The 21343-nt window shown below is 45.9% G+C and overlaps 1 protein-coding gene across 11 annotated transcripts in view; it reads left to right on the forward strand.

The window, feature by feature from the left end:
• Window positions 1-19530, forward strand: part of TMCC1 (transmembrane and coiled-coil domain family 1) — a 119034-nt gene extending 99504 nt beyond the window's left edge. For all 11 annotated transcript variants that reach the window (XM_032699004.1, XM_032699005.1, XM_032699009.1 and 8 more), the window contains 3 exons: window positions 5338-6272; window positions 12710-12845; window positions 15329-19530. In XM_032699004.1, the coding sequence (XP_032554895.1) occupies window positions 5338-6272; window positions 12710-12845; window positions 15329-15643 (1386 nt within the window). In that variant the 3' untranslated portion in view covers window positions 15644-19530. The remainder of the gene's footprint in view (window positions 1-5337; window positions 6273-12709; window positions 12846-15328) is intronic.
• The last annotated feature ends 1813 nt before the right edge of the window (window positions 19531-21343 follow it).

Below are 21343 nucleotides of genomic sequence, written 5' to 3' on the forward strand. Positions count from 1 at the left end.
AAGAGTGATTGGACATGGGAATGGGCTCTCCAGGAAGGTGGTGGAGTCACCATCCCTGGAGGTGTTTAAGGAAAGACTGGATGTGGCACTCAGTGCCATGGTCTCATTGACAAGGTGGTGTTAGGTCATAGGTTGAACTCAGTGATCTCAGAGGTCTTTTCCAACCCAGTTGATTCTGTGATTCTCTAATTCTGTAAAATGCAAAGCTGCAGCAGCTTCTGAACATTCAGTCAGCCAATACAGTTTTTCAGGATAACTCCACCGTATGTCACAAGGAATCACACTGGACCTGTTCTTTGTTTTTTCTTTTGTATTCTTCTTGGCAGTAAAGCCAAGGCAGATGTTTCATAGAGCAGGAGCTTGTATGCGCCCTGAGCACTTGCTGAGGGAAGGTGGAAGGTGGATTCATAAATGAATCCATACATGAGTGGGCAGCTGTGTTTCTTGGGATGGTTAAGTGCATCAATTTTTGGATCTTCTGTTTGTATTTAATTGAGAGGTGAATGATCAGAAATATTCTCCCTTATGCTGTTACACAGGATTTGCTATCATATAAATATGCAATTGGAAATAAATAGTGACCCACAGAGTTGGTAGTATCAGATGTGTGGCAGCGTTGGAACAGAGAGACTTACAGGCCCAAGTTTTTATTACAGACAGATCCACAAATGTAGGATGTGAGTGTGGAACCTCTGTTCTGGGAGACACTCAAAAGCCTCCTAGACATGGCCCTGGGCAGTTGGCCCTTGGTGGCCCTGCCTGAGCAGAGGGTTGGACGAGGTGAGCTCCAGAGGTTCCTTCCAACCCCAGCTGATCTGTGATTTGGTAACAACCTTTGAAAAGCAAAGCATTAGAAAAACACTCTCAACTCTTGATAAGCTGTAGGTCATAAATAGCTTATTGCACCATCTGGGTGTGTGAGGCAGGGGAATTTGTGTCACTTTTTTATTTTCTTTGGGACCTGTGGTAAGTTGTGCCATATGCAGTGTCTGTCTTGGATCCATAGTGACAGGGCACTGCCCGCTCACGGGACAGCGGGGCTGGTGCCACCTTTGCTCAGGTGTTTCAAGTCATGTGCTGCAAGTGTCTTCCAGGGAGGTGACTTGTGGCTGTTGATAGCATTTAATAGAATATGATGAAGGTACCTCACAGTAATTTGTGATGTTTAAATAGCTCTTCATTGTACCTGCCAGGGATTCTGTGTGTGGCTTTATTCAAATACACACTCAGGTGGTTTAATGCAGATCCAATGGAGCAGGGCCTTGGGGGGCTGTAACTCCACAGACATGGTCAGGCACAAAGAACGTTCTTTTTTTTTTTCTTCCCTCTGATTTTTATTCCCTGTAAGGTGTTAACAAGAGATCTTATTTACTAATGAACCAACTGTCTTATAAATGTCATCAGAGACTGCGAATCTCCACTCCTGGCGCCTGCCTGAGGCTGGAGAGTCTGCCCACTCAGCATGGAGGGGTTGGCCAGGTTCCTGAGCCCATTGCTGCACCTGCCACATGCTAATGATGCTGTTAATGAGGGGTGTTTCCAAACAGGAAGTCTCAAACTTGACTTTGTATGAGTCTCCTAGATTTTCTGCCTGTATGACCGAACTGCCTTCAGCACAGTGGGAAAAGGAAACAAAACAACTTCTGAATGTTTTTGTGGTTAGTTTTAGCTGCCACTCAGGTGTACAGTCACCGGGAAGGTGACTAACATGGGTGCCTTGGGTGCTGTTAACTGCTGAGGCTGTGTGTGGCAGTCACTCTCAGCTCCCCTGTCTCACTGTGCCCTGTATGTTTTTATTCTAAGTAACATGACACTTCGGTCACACTTGTGAAGCTCCAGACAGGGGAGGAGGAAGCAGGAGTCCCCTTGCAGCAAACTTACTCTGAAAGCTGCTGTTCACTTATGCAGCTACTCTGCCTGTTTGAAAACAACAGTCTATATTCTTGGTGAATGATTTTGTGTATGTGTTTTCACTGGAAAAGTTCTAAAAGGTTGAAACACCTTTAGAGGAACTTCTATGTTTAATCTTCAGCAGCACCAAAAGGCAGAATCCTGAAGTGGTTTTGGGTTATGTGCTGCAGAATAGACATTAGAAAACCTGTACAGGAGAGGAAGCCTGAGAGCGTAGACAGTGCTGGGAATTTGGTGAGATCTTGAGAGAGACGAAGCATAAGGTCTTCACATGATTTCATTTGGTTCATGGCATAGTGCCAGAGCAGTTCTCAGAGCACCTCCTGGTGGGAGGGCACACAGCTCGCCTTGACCGGGACTGTCAGTATACTGGGAAATTGTATAGCAAGGGAGATTGACTATTGAATTGTAATCCCTATTCTTATGCAAGCATTGACCATTACAATATTTAATTTACCAGCATCTTTTCAGGACAGATTACCAGGCATCTCAAATTCAATAATACGTCACCAGAATTTCCCAGGGACACAGTTTGCGCTGAGTCTTCCCTTTACAAAGTCTTGTCAATATGGACAAAGAAATTATCTCTGTTTTGTTCCAGAACTGCACTTTGCACAGCCATTTCCTTTTGTATTGGAAAGAACTCTTTTTCTTACCCCCGATTAATATCCACACAGCTGGTAATTATAAAGCAATTATCCCAACATGGTTTATTCTACTACTGCTGTTCTAGGTTATTTTCTGCCACGGGTGTAGGGAGATAACCTGATTTGCTGAAGTCAGTTGACTTTAAAAGGAGGGGAAGAGAAAGTTTGTACTAAATTTTTCTCTCACAAAACTTGTGTCTGAGAGGAAGAGTGTACTTTTAGTGTAATTTATAGTAATTATCCACACACGTAGATTAATTAGACCCAACCTGGAGTACATTGAGCTGATAGAAACTCTTTACTGCAACATAATATTGAAGCCCCATTAGTTCCATGACACTTATCTGTGCAGATCTCAGCTTGGAGCATGGGGGCTGCAGAAGAGCTAGTGATCAGCAGTTGTTTGGTTCGGGGACACAGGGTCAGTCCCACACTCACTCAACCCTTACTGCTGCCCAGAACAAAAGGATTATGAAGAAAAAGGATAAAATGTTATATCAAATTAATTTGTTAACATTTTGCATAAAATTTGTGGATCTTTTTTTCATCTGCCACTAATACTAAAATGTCCTTGCTTTGGAGTAGGTAGAGATTGTCATGAATGGATCGATGGGTTTTTTGAGAAGCCCTTGGTTCGTAGGCAGTTAACAGTAATAAGATTGTCTTGTGTGCTGCACAGACACCTTGTTCTGTGCTGCTGTTGGGGTGGGGGCAGGTTGGCAGAGCTGCTCTGTGAGTGAGTCTCAGAGCAGCTGTGCCACGGGTGCTGGGTGATGTTACCAGGCCAGGCGTGCCCTGCACAACCAGGGTCTTTCTGTCCTTCTAGGCCATAGGGAGAAATCAGATCAGTGACAGCCCTGGGAAAATCTTAATGAAATTATAAATTCCAAGAAGAGGTATCTTAACAAATGTGTATGACTTAAAAATGTACATCCCTACATTTTGGAGACAGCATGTTCTCTGTGCAGTACTGATGTCATGCATATTGTTGTTCCCATTGATTAATATGAATTCTTAGCACCAATTTTCCATTGATTTATGCCAAGATCCGACAACTCTAAACTCGGACAGATGGAGCTTGTCAGCCCTGTAAGGCCATCTATCTAAGAGAAGGTCACTCTAAACAAACCTAAGTCCTGAGGACCTCGCTGCCACCGTCCAAGCTCGCTCGGCCCCGGCAGATGAACCTCAGGATTAAAGGGTGGGCTCAGCTCAGCACACACTGTGTCTCACCTAAAAAATCCACTGCGCAGGCTCGAAGGCCTTACCCGCATTTGCAAGGCCTTGTATCACCAGTGCACTTGTAACAAACGTGGGTAGAGACCTTTCCCAAATCTTCGTTCGCAAAGACTGGCCATCATGATGATGATGCTAAGATCCAGGTTTTCTAGAACTAAACCCTCTTAAGAGAGCAGCTGATATTTCAGGAGTCACAACTGACTGAGAACTGATATTCTGTGGTTTCCAGCAGCTGAATTCCTCTGGAAAATGGTTTTCCAGGTGTCTGACTGGTTTTCCTGTTGATGGGATAGCAAACAAAGAACCTCAGGGTTATGAAAGGATCCTTTCTGATCCCCAGTGCCGGCCGGTGTTGCTGCATGCAAGATGTTGATTTTTTTTGCATTAAATATGGAATATTGAATCGAGAGAGAGGGTACAGTTAACTGTAAGAGCACTTTTTGTTTTGTAAAGCGCATATTCACAAACACGGACATGGTTCTGCGTCTGGGCGGTAGCTGTGGGTCAGCTGGCAGCTGTTCCAGTGCAACCGCCCGGGAGCTGCCTGGCCGGTCCCCGCCGGGCCGGTGGCCGCGGGAGCCGAAAGTGTAAAAGCCATTCAGGGAGATCCGTGCGGGCCGCGGTCGGGGCGGTCCCCGGGCCCGGGAGGCCTCCGTGCCGCGAGGGGGCGGGCGGGGCGGGCGGGGCCGGGCCGGGGGGGCGGCGGGCGCGCTCCGTGCCCGGGCAGGGGCGGCCGGCGGAGCCATGCACGGCGAGCGGGCGCTGCTGCGCCGAGACAAGGTACGGCGGGACCGGGCTGGCGGGGGGGTACGGCGGGACCGGGCTGGCGGGGGCACCGCGGGCTCCCGGGGCTGCCCGGGCCGTTCGCGGCGGGCACTTATCGGGTTCGGTTGCGCTGAAACAGCGTTTGCCTTGTTTTTTGGCCAAAAGCGGGAGTTCTCCTTTGAAACTCGCTGTTTTTCTCCTGCTCGGGGACACCCGCTCGCAAGGTTTGTCGCGGCGGGGCGTGCGTTCGGGTCCCTCGCGGGCCCCGTGTCTCTGTTAGAAGCACTGACCGTAGCAGAGTGGTTTTTTCGGGGTAAGTTTCACGGTTGCTGCTGTACAAACAAGTGAAACATTGGGAATGACTCGGGTGTGCTGTACACTTGAACCATGTGGCTTCTGCTCTCAGTTACCTTCTCGGTCCCTTCACTCTCCAGCGGGTAGAGCCCCTGCCCTTGTACCAATACCTCAGAGTGCTCAGGCTGCCAAGCTCGGGTGCCCTGATGAGCATTTATGCTTGAGTTTTGGATTGTTTGGATTGTTTGAGGCCATTAAATGGGCTCAAGTATGAGGGGTTTTGCTTATTTCTCAGCTTTTACTAAATGTCCGTAAAACACATAATGCTCACTTGATTGATACTGTCCCCTGGGCTGCGGAAAAAAAGGTGCATTTTTGCAGAATTACGTCCATTTGCCAAGTTGGTTTGCATAAAGAATGAAAGGTTTTCTGTTGGTGAAGCTGATGATTAGCATTCATGTTTCTCTCTCCCCTTGCCTAGATCGAGCGACTGGAAGTCAGCAGCTTGGCGCAGACCTCCAGTGCCGTGGCCTCCAGCACTGATGGCAGCATCAACACGGACTCTGTTGATGGGACCCCAGATCCGCAGAGGACAAAAGTGGCCATCACACACCTGCAGCAGAAGATACTGAAGCTGACTGAGCAGATCAAAATTGAGCAAACAGCCCGTGATGATAACGTGGCAGAGTACCTGAAATTGGCCAACAATGCAGACAAGCAGCAGAGCGCCCGCATTAAGCAAGTGTTTGAGAAGAAAAATCAAAAGTCAGCCCAGACCATCTTGCAACTGCAGAAGAAACTGGAACATTACCACCGAAAGCTGCGAGAGATTGAACAGAATGGGATCCCTCGGCAGCCAAAGGATGTCTTCAGGGATATGCATCAGGGTTTGAAAGATGTTGGAGCAAAAGTCACTGGCTTCAGTGAAGGAGTGGTAGACAGCGTAAAAGGTGGGCTTTCCAGTTTCTCCCAGGCCACACACTCGGCAGCAGGAGCTGTGGTTTCCAAACCCCGGGAGATTGCCTCCCTCATAAGAAACAAGTTTGGGAGTGCAGACAATATTGCTAATCTGAAAGACTCCTTAGAAGAAGGCCAGGAGGATGGGACAGGAGGCAAGGCTCTAGGCATTATTCAGAACTTTCAGTCAAGCCCAAAATATGGCAGTGAAGAGGATTGCTCCAGTGCCACGTCAGGGTCGGTGGGAGCCAACAGCACAACGGGGGGCCCTGTGGGAGCTTCCAGCTCCAGAACAAACACTCTGGATATGCAGAGCTCAGGGTTTGATGCAATATTGCATGAAATTCAAGAAATTCGAGAGACACAGGCAAGACTGGAAGAGTCATTTGAGGACCTTAAGGTTCGCTACCAGAGGGATTACACGTTGATAATGCAGACCCTGCAGGAGGAGCGGTACAGGTACGTGCTGTGGTACTTTGTTTCACAATTCAGTGCTACCATCTCAGAGCACCAGGGCTGGCATGGTACTGCTCAGCAGGCTGTTCCCAACAGCCTGATTCAGGTGAGAAGCTCTGTGGTGGTCTCAGGATTTTTCCCTCCCGGTTTTGTCCTTTGTAGATATTGCTGTCTTGCTGCTCATCTCCCTTTCTTTACATGAAAGAAATAGCAAGGAAAAAGGTTATTTCACAGTGTTTTCAAGATAAAAAGTCAAGCCAAAGCGTTTTAATAAGGTGTCCCAAAATCAGGAGTACATTGATGCAGTTACTGCTATCAGACAGTGCTTTGCCCTGCATAAACCCTGCAAAGGTTTGGGAGACAGGGAACTATGCATGGACAGTGACTGACCCTGCCTCCTCCGACACTTAGATCCATGTCTACCAGGGAAAGAAACATTCCAGCTTTCTTAATGTTCTCTGACAAGACGTGATCTTGCCTGTGTGCCAGAACTAGGATATCCTTTGTCTTCTCCACTCAGCCCACAGTGGCAGAGTTCAAGGAAATTAAGTTGAATTAAATGTCAGATACTGACAGTGTGCTTGTTGTGGAGGTTATGGGGCTCTGGAATTGGGTATCCTGTGCTTCCATTGGCCTTCCCCTCACTGAAAGTGATGGAAAGGTGGGGCAGTTGCTGCACTACTGCTGGTCCCTGATGAAGTCAAAGGGGAGAGGGGACAGTGGCTTTCAGGGAGGCAGCCTGGCAGCGTGGCATGGCAGCCAGTGCCTCCCACCACCCTGAGGCTGCCCCCACATCCCCACTGAGGAAAGCTGCCCATGGAGAGGTGCTGAGGGAATGCTTCCCCTTCCTCACTGGCTGTAAGAGGCTCTCGGCAGGCTGCGTTGTGCTGTCCAGTAGAAATTTGGCGTCCTCTCCTTCACACACTGGGAGCAAGAGCTTGTCCCCAGGCTCCAAAGAGAAGAGTTACCAGCTGCTCTTCTTCAGGCATTCAAGACACTGCAGTCTAAGTCAACAGGATTCTTAAATTTTAAATAAGAAATGCAAGGCCAAAGCCCTCATTCTGGTGGAGGACAGCAGGCTGCTGTCAGGAAGTTCCTTGTGGTCTTGAGGGCTTCGCCTGGCTGTGGAGCACAACCTGCAAGGCACAGCAGAGCTGCTGCGGGTGCGTGGGGACAGGCTTGCTGAAGTGCCCCATGCCACTTGCTGAGTTGGTTTGTGCAGTGTAACATGGAGTTGCCCTGCAGCTCTTTAGACATGCTGCTGCCAAATCATTGGAAAAGGCTTAACCTGTTAGGATCTGGTAGAGACAGCAAGCTTTCTGTGTGCTTTGCAGAGCTTGGGCAAACAAAGCCAGACCAACACCACTTTCTAATCCTGCTTTGCAACAATCAGTGGTTTGACTGAAACCAGCACCCAGCACAGCAACTTTGGTTCCTAGTGACTCATTGTCATCAAGTCACATCCCGAAGTGACGTGGAGCTGGATCTTCTGCTCCCCAGCAGAGAGGTGCTGTTGTCTGTTGCTGTGTAGGTTGTTGTTTCACACATACAGCAGCAGCCATTCATGGTGGAATGTTATATGCAAGCACAGCACAGCTGAAGGAGTGGCCTGAAAGTACAGTGGCGGACCTTGGGGACTGATGCCTTTTGTCAGCTAACTGGCTCACTGCTGTCCAACACCTCTGAGCAAGGTTCATGTAGGTCCCATACTAGTGCACTGTGAAGTCATACCTGTCATGTGCCATTAAGCTTTACAGAGCACTGCCCCGAGGTGAGCCCAGAGCCCAGCCGCTAACCAAGGCAGCCTGGAGTGAAAAGCTTCTGGGAGAATCTGCACTTGGCTTATAAAAGTTTAAAAAGATAGTAGTTTAGACCTGCCATTTGGAATGTTGATACAGATAGATTAAAGGTGTGACCTTTAAGGAGGACCAGTTAAACTACTGTCAGTGCCCTTGTCTCTGAAGGTAACTGCACAATTAGTGAGATCTAATGAGCTAATCACAGTGAGATGACTACCTGACTGTACAAATCTACATTCTTGTTTGATAGCTTGTGTATTTTGAACCATCATGATGATAAAAGCCAACGTCACCCTAGAACTGGAAGGTGATGTGATGTGTCCAAGGGCAGAGGTTGCTGCTGCCTTGGCAGGGAGGTGTGGCGCTTGTTCCTCCAATTGGAACCTCTCTCTTCAGAAAAAAATTAAAAGATGGGAAAGGAGATTGTGGCTTGGTGCTGAGAGGCTGAGGATTCAAATTAATCATAACTGGGTTTAAAAGCTATAAATACCTCCTAAGTCTGCTCTATTTCTGTGAAGCTTTCAAAAACAAACACACAGCTAGAGCTTAAAAAAGAGGTATTTGGAGAAGCCCTTTGCTTGTCAGGTGACACTCAGTGTTTGCATTGTACCTGGAAGCTGGAACAAAGCATGTGCCGTGACATTTTCTCTGGTCTTTGTCCATTTCCTCTTTCTTAGATGTTCTACTGTTTTGCAGGTTCTGATCTTTTTTTCCCTGTGTGTCTGTGCAGTTTCTGTTTATCAGTCATGGCTTGCCTCGTGGGTTTTCCATTACCTCCTCCATCTCCTCCCTCCGTTTCCCTGCTTCCAGATCTTGCCTATCACTCCATGTAGCTGCTGGTTTGCTAACTATCTCTGAGGCAGCGACTCACTGGAGCAGTTGCTCCAGTTCTCCTGCCCCGGTGTTGCTGGCTGCCAGGGCTGGCCTGACCTGGCCTGGTGGCATCGAGGTGAGTGCAGGGTGGGCTGTGCTGCCCCGCACGTGCCAGCCCTGGAGCAGAGCTCTGCTCCACTGGGGCTGAGTCACTGAGGAAGGAAGAGTCTGACGGCACCTCGGCAGTTCAGAGCAGGCACTGAACTGGCCTGTTGCTTATCTCATTGTTGGAAGGTGGCAGTTGTTTACTGATATGAACAGGGACTTTCTGTGCTATTGAGACTGAAATAAAGTTCCTGCTGAGTATTTTCATCTTGTGTGTCCCTTTAGGAACTTGTTTGTACATGGTGAAATCATGAGCTCACATATTTGGAGTGTGGCCAGTTCGAGGGTTTGGGTTTCTTCCCAAGCTTGACATCCTTGGAAAGGGCATTTAGGTCTCCCACCCTCCTGTCAGGAGAAATCCGTCAGCCAAAATGGTAGTTGCTGGTGCTTCCATTTGTCTGGGTTTTGACGTAGTCTAATTGTTGGACTTCAGTCTGTCCTCATGATGTGTTTTAAAATAGATCAAAGGAGCTGAACCTCAGAGGTCTGGGGGCTCTTCTGGGGTACTGCTGGGCAGTGGAGGCAGCACGTTGGGCCAGGTGGGTGCTCGCCCAGCCAGGACAGCACCGAAATGTCCCTGCAAAGCTGTGCTCTTCCCAGGGAGGCTCAGACCTGGAAGTACTGGGATGTGGGCACTGAGAGCAGCTTTGGAGCAAACTCTGTCCCTTGCGTATCCTCTAGGTAGAAGACTTGGAGTATATTACAAATAGATACTGCTTTTAGCTGTTTACTCTACTATTGGAAGCAGTGTGTTCAGTAGCATAAAGATGTATTTCATGACAAATAAAGATCACATGGAAGTTTGCATGACATAGCTATAAAAAAAAGGTCCATCTTGAGAGACATCTGAAGGCAGGTGTTAAACTCTGTTTACAGTGTACTTCAAAGGTCTTCAGCATCAGTTTGGTCAGAGTTTCTTTACCCAACAAGCACTGTGTGCAGATAAAGTGTCCTTTTCGTCACATCCCTCCCTTCCATGTGCTTCCATGTGTGTATTAGCTTTGTATTTTGGAGCTATTACTTTAAAATGCCTTTAAAGCATTTTAAAAAATGAGATGGTCATAACTGTGTTTCTGAGCCTTTTCAGACCAGTTCCCCAGTTCCCACGCAGTGAGCCTCATAAAATGTGTGGAAATCCAGTGTGGCTGTTTGAAATTAAGTGTTCCCATATCCCATACTTGAGCCCCAGGAGTGTACTGTGTCCATAAGAACAGCTCTGATGATCTCTGTGATAATTGTGACAGGTGACATTGGTCCGTTGCACAGAAATATTTCTGTGCTGGTGCTTGTTCATCTAGAGGCTGGTAATTTTAAGGAGAAATTTCACTCCAAAGAGGAATTTTCCATACCTGAAATAAAGTAGTATATTTACAAACAAATTTAGTCTGTTCAAAAGCCACTGGCACTTGTGTTAGAGGGATGTCTATCATCTTAAACCCCTTGACTGGTGGCCTGTCCCTTTTATTTCTGTAATACTCCAGTTAAATGCGAACCAGCTTTCAACAGGGAAACCCTGGCCTTGGGCCCTGTAAGTCACATGAACCTCTCCTTGCTTTTCAAATTTGAACACCAATAGAAAGCAGCAGGAAAAAAATTAATTTTCTAAATTGTAGGTAATGGGACAAGGATTGAAAAGCAGCTGAATGGAGGCTGTGTCATTTCAAAAATAAGTCAGGGTAGGTTAGTGGGGGCAGGGGTGTGGGTTTTTAAAATAACCCAGTTCAAGCAGTTGCTGACACAGTGGGTTCTGGAAGCACAGGTGATTCTTGGGTGCCAATTGCAGCAGTTCTGGGACTGAGCAGGGTGTGGGTCAGGAATGAGCTGGTTGTCCGGCATTCAGGGCAGGAGAATTGGAGCCAACCCTTCTGCTAATCCTGTTCTGTTTAAACTCTTAACTGTACGGATTTGCAGGGTTTCCTTATGTTTCCTGTAGATTGAGGTAGTTTTGAAGTTATTAAAATACAATTGTTTCTTGTTAGAGAACAGGATTTAATCTGCCTGGCAACAGCCATTTTATGAAGGGTGTTTGTGTGAGAGGAGGTTAAAAAACACAATCATGCTATTTTCAGAAATGCTTAAGTCTCTTTTTGTGTAATAAACCCACTGGAGAATTTTGTAATATATTAACTGACTGAATATATTTCAAGTAATTGATGCTTCCTTTGAGACTTAGAGTGGGTTTAGTTATAATTTCTTGGTTGTTGGCAAGTTGTTGTTTTTGTTAAGTTGTGTGGGAACAAATGGCAATATTAATTATCTGGGCTCCTTCTTCATTAATCAGTCTTCACATGGCCATGCCCTTCTGAGTCTGGGGAAACCAGTTCCTGGTATGTCTCAGCATGGTTGCACAGTTCTTGTGGCACCTTTCTGGGCTGAGCCATATCAGCTTGGGGGTTGTCTTGGTCTCACTACTGGTTGACCACGTGTTTTGCTGCTGTAAATCATCATGCTGTGTCTGACTGCTCCTTAGTTTAAAGCAATATTACATTGGGAACAGAAATGAAAATTCTCTTCAGACTTGTCCATTAAAAACAAAACCCCAAGACTGTTTTTAAAGGCTAGCTTTTGACTACAGATTCTGAACAACTACCTTGTGAAGCACCAAAAAAAAATCTTGGGGAAAAAAAATCCTAAAAAACAGAAGCAGGATTTTTGTCTTTGTTCCAGAACTTGCAATTAAATTCTTCATTCTAGATAAATATTGTTTATTCATCTTATATGTGTGTGTATGAATTAAATTCAGGCAGAGTCAGAAGGAAAAATTTAAACAAGGAATTATCCTTGTGGTTAATTCCTTAGAAGCTTCTTGGTTATTAGGATTGAGGTTTGGATGGTAAGAGCTGTGTGGTAAGCTTTTCCATTCTGTTAGAATGAGTAGAGAGTGTAAATCAGAGTAGAAAAAGCCCAGAGTGGAAAATGGCCACCATAGCCATGCCCACACCTTTGTTACCATCAGAGCTATCACATAAGTTGATATAAAACTTCCTCAATGAGAACCAAAACTGTATCTCTCAGAATTGCTGTAACTCAGGTTTTTTTGGGCAGCCCTCTTCCTCAGGACTGCTCCTGGCCCATTCACCAGGAGCAAACTGAAAAATAAGCCTGCAGGTTAGTGATTCATGTGTCCTTCTTATAAATAATATGATGGTATTTGCTTGTTAAGTTGCATCATTCATGGGAGATAAAGAAAAATACAAGTCAAAGATCCACGTGACCTCATGCAGAGATCAGACAGTAACATCATGTTTTCTGAGGCATCGGTCACATGTCATTTCTGTGTCATTTTTATGCCCATTACTATTCTGAGTGTAGATGAAAATGCTTAAGAGCTTATGGTATTAGAAGGGAACTATTTGGTTTACAGAAAAGTTTGGGGAATACATTATTTTATTCTAATTCTGTCCTTGATTTCTTGCATCACTTGACAGTTGTCATGTAATTGTGTGTTTTATTCCAGGGTAGGAGCAGGATCATAGAGTTTGCCTGGTAGAAAGGACTAATTCCCAGCGAAGGGCCATGGTGGCAGTGCGTGCTGGGTGCCGACTGAGGCAGCCCCTCTGGTTTCAGTGCACAGGCAGTGATGTTTGTTCCTCGGTTGTCACTGGTGTCATTTTGCTCTCCTCTTCTCACTAAAGCCACTGTACCGTGTGTTGTCATTTCTAGATGTGAAAGACTTGAAGAGCAGTTAAATGACCTGACTGAGCTCCACCAGAACGAGATCCTCAATTTGAAACAGGAGCTGGCCAGCATGGAGGAAAAGATTGCCTATCAGTCTTACGAGCGAGCCCGGGACATCCAGGTGGGTGACAGAAGCGAGGATCCAGGTCCTGCCCTCTGCCTGCTCTTTCAGGAACTCACTTTTGAAATACTCCTGCACTTCAATATTTGATTTTAATCCTCGTAGCTTTATTGCTAAACTGTGTATTGCCACATTCTGAAAGGACCTTATTCCATCTGTAACCCTTGGGTATCTGTCCAGGTAACCTCCTCTGTAAAGCAGGGCTGTGCCCCTGCGCAGAGGGAGCCGCTGCTCAGCCAGAGCGGAGTCTGTGAATCAGTTGTAGCAAAGCAGGAGCCAGTGCCCACACTTTGTGCAGGCCTTTGTAGGGTGTTAGACACTCACGAGCCATGACCTGAACACGTTTTTTACAGTAGCATTCCCAGTATATGGGCCCTGGGGTGTGGTTCTGTGTCACTAGTTTTACAGCAATGGTCACATACATCTAAGAAAAAATGGCTTTATGTGTGCACTGCATTGAGTCAGGAAACAATTCTTTCTGTTGGCTTTGCCCAAATAAGGAGGTGTTTTTTTAAAGAGAAGTTTCAGTATGTAAAAAAAGCTATGAGACAGAGGTCATGAAGTTGGAGGCCTTTCTACAAAGCAAAGCTGCATCTGACCCTTGTGGAGAAAGGCCTATTCAGGAACAAGTGTCTTGTCCATTTTAAGTAATTGCTTTGCTAGTTTTAGCAGACATCTCAGTTCTGGTCGCTGATGCAAGATATTTATAGTGTGAGCAGAGAATTGTAGGTCAAAGTTCTCCCTCTTTTCATCCCTGGAGGTGGTTCAGCCAGGTGATTTCCTCTGGAGACCGAGCAGGCTGTGCTCTTGGCACGCCTGTGGATCCAGCTGCAAGTCCTGTTGAGTCAAACGTCCTTCCTTCCCAGTTGTTGCTCTTCAGGCAGCTGAGCAGTTCTGCCCTGTGCTTTCAGGGGCCATAACCAAAGAAAAACCCTCATGTTTCATTGACCCCCACAACCGTGATGCAGTGAGAAATGTAGCAGTTGACAGTGACCGTTTAAAGTTAAAGTTAAAATTAATCAGTGTTTGTGGACTGTGGTGCCATAGCCTCCAGCCCTGTAAGCAGGAGGCTGTCCCTTGGGGGTGTGTTATAAGGGTCAGGTTTTGTTCCCTTCTCTAAATTCTAACAGCAGAAAGAAGTAAATTGTTAAATGGGGATTTCTCAATAGCTTTTTTAATCTTCATTTTATGATTCGGTGCTTTTAGTGGAAACTTGCAAATTGGGACAGCCTATTCCTCAGCCTTGCTGGGGAAAAGGTTAAGTGTTTTGTTGCATGAAAAACTATATAAGAGCGTGGGCTGATGTTGCAGAGGAACAATCCTGGTTCCTTTTTCAGTGGTCAGTCTGGGAGAGACGGCTGCTTTGCTGCAGACTTGTAGATGGCCTGAGAAATCTGACTCTGAGGATTAGTGGAAAAATTGTAACTTTGTATCTTCAAGAGAAGTATCTGGTTGTGTTAATTGCCATAACACCTCCTTCCTTCTCCCTAGCCCCCTGCGTTGCATGTCATCAGTGTTTTAGTGCAGGTTGCGTTGGTCCGGTTGAGGTTTCACCCAGTGAAAAGATCTGACAAAATCCCCCCAAGTCAGCAGGGCTTTGGAGAGCTGGTTTTGTGCAGAGTAGTCTTCTCCCTCAACCTTCTTTTGCTTTGCTTCTTCCTGGAGGCAGTTCCATAAATCTCATGCTTCCTGCCCTTCTCCTAGACATCTTTCCCCAGCCCTCCCAGTGTCACCTGGAGCTGTGCCAGTGCCACAGCTTGCTGCAGTCTGGAGGAGATCTTCCTCCTGTGATGGCAGCTGTGCAGTCCCAGCCCTGGTGCTCCTCAGACTCGCTAAGCAAGCAGAGCACAGCTGACCCTTTGGGTAGTTGTTTTTGTTGACTTAGTTTTCTGCCAGGTTGAGTAGTTTTCTGCAGAGGGGCCAGAAAAGCACAAGCCACTGAATTAGGAGGTTCTGGGAATACACATCCTAGAAGAGGAAGAGGACAAAGATTTCTGGCTAGGTACAGCACCTTTGTCCTCTCAGTGACCTCTTGGAACCAAAGCTGAAGTGACCAGCTTGCAGGGTAGCCCCCCATTCTGGACAGAGGCTGTGGGATTGCTGAGGGCTGTCACACCCACCTCCCTCTGGTCTGACAGTGAGACAGGAGGGATGGTGGGTCTGGGTAGCCATAGCACCATGTGCAGGGTCTGGCAGCTGACAGTGCCAGGTGGCATTGAAGGGTGTGTTTTAACAAAGCCCAACTTCTGCCCAACCTGGCACCTCCCTGTTGAGCGTCTTGGGTGCGGATGAGGTGCCGTGGTGTGTTACAGACTTCAGTGCTCAGTTAGTGAGCAGCTTCTCACCCTTAGGCACGGGAAATGGCAGTGCTACCTCTGCTCAGTTCAGGAGTGTGTGTGGGGGAATGCTGACCCTGGCCTGGCCCAGTCTGTGAGGTGACAGCCATGGACTGTGTGTGACCCAGTGTGTGCTCTTGCCCACAGGAGGCACTGGAAGCGTGCCAGACACGCATCTCCAAGATGGAGCTGCAGCAGCAGCAGCAGCAAGTGGTGCAGTTGGAGGGGCTGGAGAATGCCACAGCCAGGAACCTGCTGGGGAAGTTCATCAACATCCTGCTGGCTGTCATGGCTGTCCTCCTCGTCTTCGTCTCCACTGTGGCCAACTGTGTTGTGCCCCTCATGAAGACTCGCAATAGGACGTTCAGCACTTTATTTATAGTGGTTTTCATTGCCTTTTTGTGGAAGCACTGGGACGCCATCACCGGCTACTTGGAACGGTTCTTGTCTCCCCCCAGATGATGGCGGCAGGAATGGGCTGTGTTGCTCTCTCCCGGCGCTCTTGGTGAGCAAGTGTGGCAAAGATTAGTCAGCAACTACTCCGCTGAAGTTTTAAAGTGTCCGAGTGAATTTGTTTACATTTAGAATAACATTTTTTCTCTGCGAGATGCATTGCAATAGTATTTTTTAGATTTTATTCAAGAACTCTTTTGGTGAGAATCCTGGATAATTTTTATGTAGCATGGTTCTCTTTGGATGCAAATCTTGAGATTCTTTAAAGCGTACAAAAGAAATTAATAAAATACAGAAATTTGGAGCATACCAACGGGCAATTTAAATTGTGGCTTGAACTACTGTACTAAACCTGTCAGGAAGAAGAGAACGTGGTTAGCTTAAGATGATCAAAGCTCAATCTAGTGCACAGCCTTGAATGATGGTACCACAGCAAACCTGTAACACTAAACTTTTACTGTGAAGTCTGATCACATTCCATGTCCAAATGTATGCGTTCAGAGTGGTTTCTTTCCTTAACAAGAGAAAAACAACGTGTGGATCTCTCTCTCAGCTCAGCATCTGGGTTCACCGTTTGTGCTAACCTGACTTCAGTAACTTTCTGTAAGGCTGACTAACTTGGCTGAGTGTATGGAGTGGAAGCCTCATGCCATACACAGTAACTGCACAGTCGTGCTACAGTATTTTGAAATAGTCCTTGAAATACTTATCTTTAAGCAGAAGCCCTTGGTCGCACTTTTAAGGTTTTTTTTAATATATGTATATTCACAGATTTAAAAAAAAATCCAAACAGCATACTTGAAGAGTGTAATACTCAAACTCTCAGTGCTTCCTTATTGTTTCTAATAGGATTTTTTATTATTATTATTATTATTATTATTATAATTATTATTATTGGGGGTTTTTTTGGAAGGGGTTGGGAGGGTCATTACTTTTTTTTCTTTCAAATAAAGAAGTGATGTTTGTAAATGAAGAAATGCGTGAATAATTGTGAGCTGTCTTGTCCTGAAGCAGTTTTGAGGAGGGCAGAGAGTAGTTTCTAGTGCCAGCCTGTCGAACACAGTGCTGTTCACATGCCATTTGTCTGTCCTCCTGAGCATACAGATGCAGCATCATCAAAAACCATCTATCTTCTCCACACCTTTTTGTCATGCAAGGCTTTTTTTCTTTTTCCAGATGTGAAGGATAGTATGTTTATATTTCTTGTTTGCATGTCATCTCTCATTCCTGCCTCAGGATAAGAAGAAGGAATTTATGTTCATCCCTTCCTAGGGAAAAGACAGATTCTTTTAAGGAAAGAAATATTAATTCAACAGTCCACTTAAAAGAATGGTTGTCTCAGAAATATCTCTAATTTTTAAAGAAACCCCTGAAAAGTGAAACCAAAGTTTTCCTCCTGTCAGGCTCTGGTAAGATCATTTGTGTGTCTGTGTCTGTGGTGTGCCATAGAGAGAGAGCATCCTCTTTTTCAGCCACAGGAGCCAGCACTTGGTGCAGACACCTTTGCAAAGCTCTAAAGGAAATGTCAGCTTCAAATGTAACCCCAAGCCTTCGCAGTGTCATTGCTGGTGACCTGTTGGTAGAGGCAGGCAGCCAGCCCTTATGTCCAAGGAATCTGTGTTCACTCTGTGCTGGTTTTTAACTGCTGTCCCTTTCACCATAACAATGCCAAGATTCATCTTTTGTCTTCATGACAAAAAGACTCCAGGATTCTCTTTCAAAACCATTTATGGTGTTTAGTTAGGTCTTACTGTTTTCCTTCCTTGCAGGATCAAGTTCCCTCTAGGAACCAGATGTTGCTCACATGACCTAAACCAATTGAAATCATACATATACATTTATGAGACATGTACATCACTTACATACATATACACATATACACAGATGTTGTGCTGTGATGCAGATTCTGAGAAATTCCCTCAAACAAGTTTAACAGTCTTGAGGGTTTTCTGATTGCCAGTGGAGGCAGACCCTCCACCACTCAACCATCTTTCTTCCTCCAAAGGTTCTTTTTTCCATAGTCACAGGAAACTCAGGTGCCCCCTCCCCAGGGATCGCAGCACACCTCTCTGTCACCATGTGCACTAGTCTGCTCCTGTCCTACTTAAAATACAAATTGCCAATTGCAGCTGACTCAGGCCAATGCTGCTTGTGCTTTCTGCAGTGCCACAGCCAGAGCAAAGGTGCACGGCCATTCCTCCCCTTGGCCCTGCTCCTTGTTCCAGTGAGGCTCTGCTCTGTTGCCACCCTTCTCTGGTGACTCATGTTCCTTGGGTAACTATTAGCTTCCCATGACACAGTTTTGTCAGAAGCAAATGTGTGAATAACAGTAAGAACTGATTTGGGACATAACTGAAATGCTTTGTTGCCTTTATTTCTGAAACCTGGCCTTTTTACCTCTGGTTTTCTCAGTTTTGATCACACTGGAATTGTGCATGGTAGGTTTTTATGTGGTCAAAGTAGGAAGGAGTTGAAAGCCAATAGATCTGGACACTCAGTGCCACTCATCTGTAGTATTTAAGGAAGTGTTTGTCCCTCTTCTTTATATCCTAATTTCATTTAGCGTCTGAACTCTGTCACATTCAATAAATACCATTTGCTAATTTGCTAGAAAGGTGCAGGCTTAATAGAAACTTACACCTCAGAACTGTTTGGTGGAGGCCGTGTACATGAGTCTGGACAAAGTGTCTGTCTGTCTCTTTCTCTCTCGACAGTTTCTTCCATTCCAGAAAATTGTCTGCAGTAATGCCATGTATGATGCTGCATCCACTTTTCATATCTTAACACAACTGCCATGTGTTTTGCCTTTTGCATTAGCAGAACGTTTTGGGGTTTTTCTCCCTCTTCAGTTTGAAGGTCTGTGATGATTTCTGATAGCTTAACGATGATATTGTTGGAAATGTGATTCTAGCTTTAAAGCTCCCTTTCCTTGTATGTGGTTGTGTTTGCTTTCCTGATGGAGTGTTTCTGGATGACAGGCAGAGGACAGTTTCTGCCATGGATGTGAGTGCGTGTGTGAGTACCTTTAACAGTCTCCTTTGTAGATACAAACGTTTTAGTGACCATCTCAGAGTTGCAGAATGTTTCCCCAAACGTTTCATATTCGGAGTTGAAAAGACACAGAAATTGCTTAGATGTGTTTGTAGCACATATAACCTTGGCACATAAAAAGGGAAAAAATATAATGGACTGTGTAAGTTTCAAAAGCAGCAGCTCCTCATTGACATTTGAAAGTTCAAATGAAGTTCATCTGTTTCCCCTCTGTCCTTCAATGCAAAGAAAGAAAATCTTGATGCAAAAAAATTTACCATTTAAAATTTCATAAAGTTCTTTTTTTCTCTTATTAGTTTAGTTTAATGATACCCAGCATGCTCCCAGCCGTTACTCCGTTGATTTATTCCAGTCCCATATGTGCTTAGGTCTGATCAGATGAACTGTTGACTTGTGTACGTGTTACACTGAGATGGGAAAGCATGGTCTGACAGCTCTGAAAATATGCATTTTTTATTAAAAAAAAAAAGCATTATAACAAAAGAAGCCAAGCTACAAAGGGTTCAAGATTGAGTAGTTTTGCCAGTTTTTAAGTGAATTCTGAATGTGGCTAAGGAGTTACAAACCCTGTGTGTCTGTGTTGTGTATGCCAGGTGGTATAGTTGTAGGCAATTGACTTAGCTGTAAGTGTGTTTTAAAAGTGTAAAAAAAATAAACAGAAAAACTCACTTGCACGGGTTGAAAAGTACAGAAATGACACTTGTGAACGTAACACTGTAGTTTATAGATCTTAAGCTGCTAATTGTTGAGAGAGATTTACATTTGTCTTGTCTGATTGTCACAGATTTATCTGTGACACTTTTACTGTATATAGAAACTTTAAATAAAGACCTCAGCTATTAACACCAGCCTACTTTGGATGTTTCCAAAGGGACAGGGCGGGGGTTGTTAGGAAAAAAATGAGGAATGTGTTAAAACTGTGCTGAGCCCTAAGAGCTCAAAATGTGAGCAAGTTCTTCATCCTACAGTCAGCCATGCACCACCTGGACACGGTGAGAATAAAGTGGCAGCAGTGTCTGATCTCTGGGACAGCCTCTGGCAGGGTCCCCGCTGGGCTGGTGCATCACGGTGTGTCTGCCTCCCTCCCTGCCACACTCAGCCTGCAGGTGGGTGTAATCAAGTGAGATGAGTTACCCATGAGGTCTGGAAGCTCTTGGTCCTGTATTTTCCCACGTCTGGTCTGTGACCTGCCCTGCCCCAGATGAGAAGGACCCTTGCTTCTGTGGACTTTGTCCTTAAGGGATTGCAGGGTCAGCTCTGTGTGTGCTGCATATGCAGAGCCATGTGCAATTGCAGCCTCACTCCTGTGTCTCATGGGGAGCTTGTGATGGAGCAGTTCTGGGCCCTGGCTTGGCTGGGGCAAGGAAGGCTGCAGCTGGCAGGACAGCATTGACCAGCAGAAACCAGGCTCACTCTCCCTGAGGAGAGGCAAGAGAGTGTATGCAGAATGTTGTTGAGCCACTGCTCTAAACAGAGGTATTTTGTCTACCATGTTTCATAGGAGAAATTCTGAATTCTCCAGTATTTTTATACAAGCTGGAAGTGAGCAGATTCATCACTGATGTGGAGAAGATACTTGTTCCACTTGTTTTTTGGTCATATGGCCTCAGGAACACAGAACCGAGAAGGGAATGGAAACACCTTTTTAAGGAGAAAGGGACTGAGTCCTGTTTTCACAGAGGTGCAAGCACTTGCAAAACCAGCAAGGGATCAAAAAGCAAAAGCAGTTGTTTGCAGGGATTTTTTCTCTATAATCTCCCCAGAACCAGAATGCACATTCCAGCAGTTTATGGATGAAGCAAGTGCATGAGGCTGTTTTTGCTAGAGCTGTCTGGCTCAGGATAGCATGTTGTGCTGGTTGTGAAGGTAAATGGTTCTGGGGTAAATTCTTTTGGGGCAGTCACTTGAGAGGTGCTGGCTGTGGCTCAGAACCAACAAGAGGGCATGATGACCAAGGGTGAAAGCAGTGGCCGCCTACTCCCATGTCAACAGATTTAATCCCATAATTTAGAGGATTAGGAGTTGCTACTCAGTTTTTTGGTTAGTCTGTGGGAAGTGGTTTGATCTCTCCACCCAGGTCCTGTGGGACAAACAGAGATGTGGCAAGGGTAAGGCTATGCTGGGTTGCAGCTGTGGAGGTGAGGAATTGGCTGATGTTTCTCACTGGAGCAGTCATTCTCCCTAGCTAAATCACACCTTGATGTGCTGATAGTAGAAATTTGGGCAAACAGACAGCTCCCTACCACAAAATACCTGTCTTCAAGTTGTTCCTTAAACACCAAATCCACTTTTCGTCTTTAAAAGTGGTGGTTCGTGGCTCGTTGGCCTTAGTGGAGCCTCCCTCACTGACTGGAATTCAGCAGAAATGAGAAGAAGGTTCTCTGCTGCCTGAGTTAGCAGGGAATAGAACATCCCTGAGCTAACCAGCTCTGCTGAGTGACTCACACCCTACCCAGATCCTGTCTGAATTTAGGAATAAGGGTCACCACATACGTGTGCTCTGTACCAGCTTTGTGTCAACTGTGGCCCAAGGGGGCAAAATAAGGAACAGTGCCAGATCTGGGAAGTTTTCAGGCCTCCTCCCGAGTGCAGCTGAGCCTGTAGCCCTGCCTGTTCACAGCTGATACTCGCCTTGCCTTACAATCCAGAGGTCTGAAG

Source organism: Chiroxiphia lanceolata, chromosome 11 (assembly GCF_009829145.1).
Source record: "Chiroxiphia lanceolata isolate bChiLan1 chromosome 11, bChiLan1.pri, whole genome shotgun sequence".
Taxonomy (NCBI): domain Eukaryota; kingdom Metazoa; phylum Chordata; class Aves; order Passeriformes; family Pipridae; genus Chiroxiphia; species Chiroxiphia lanceolata.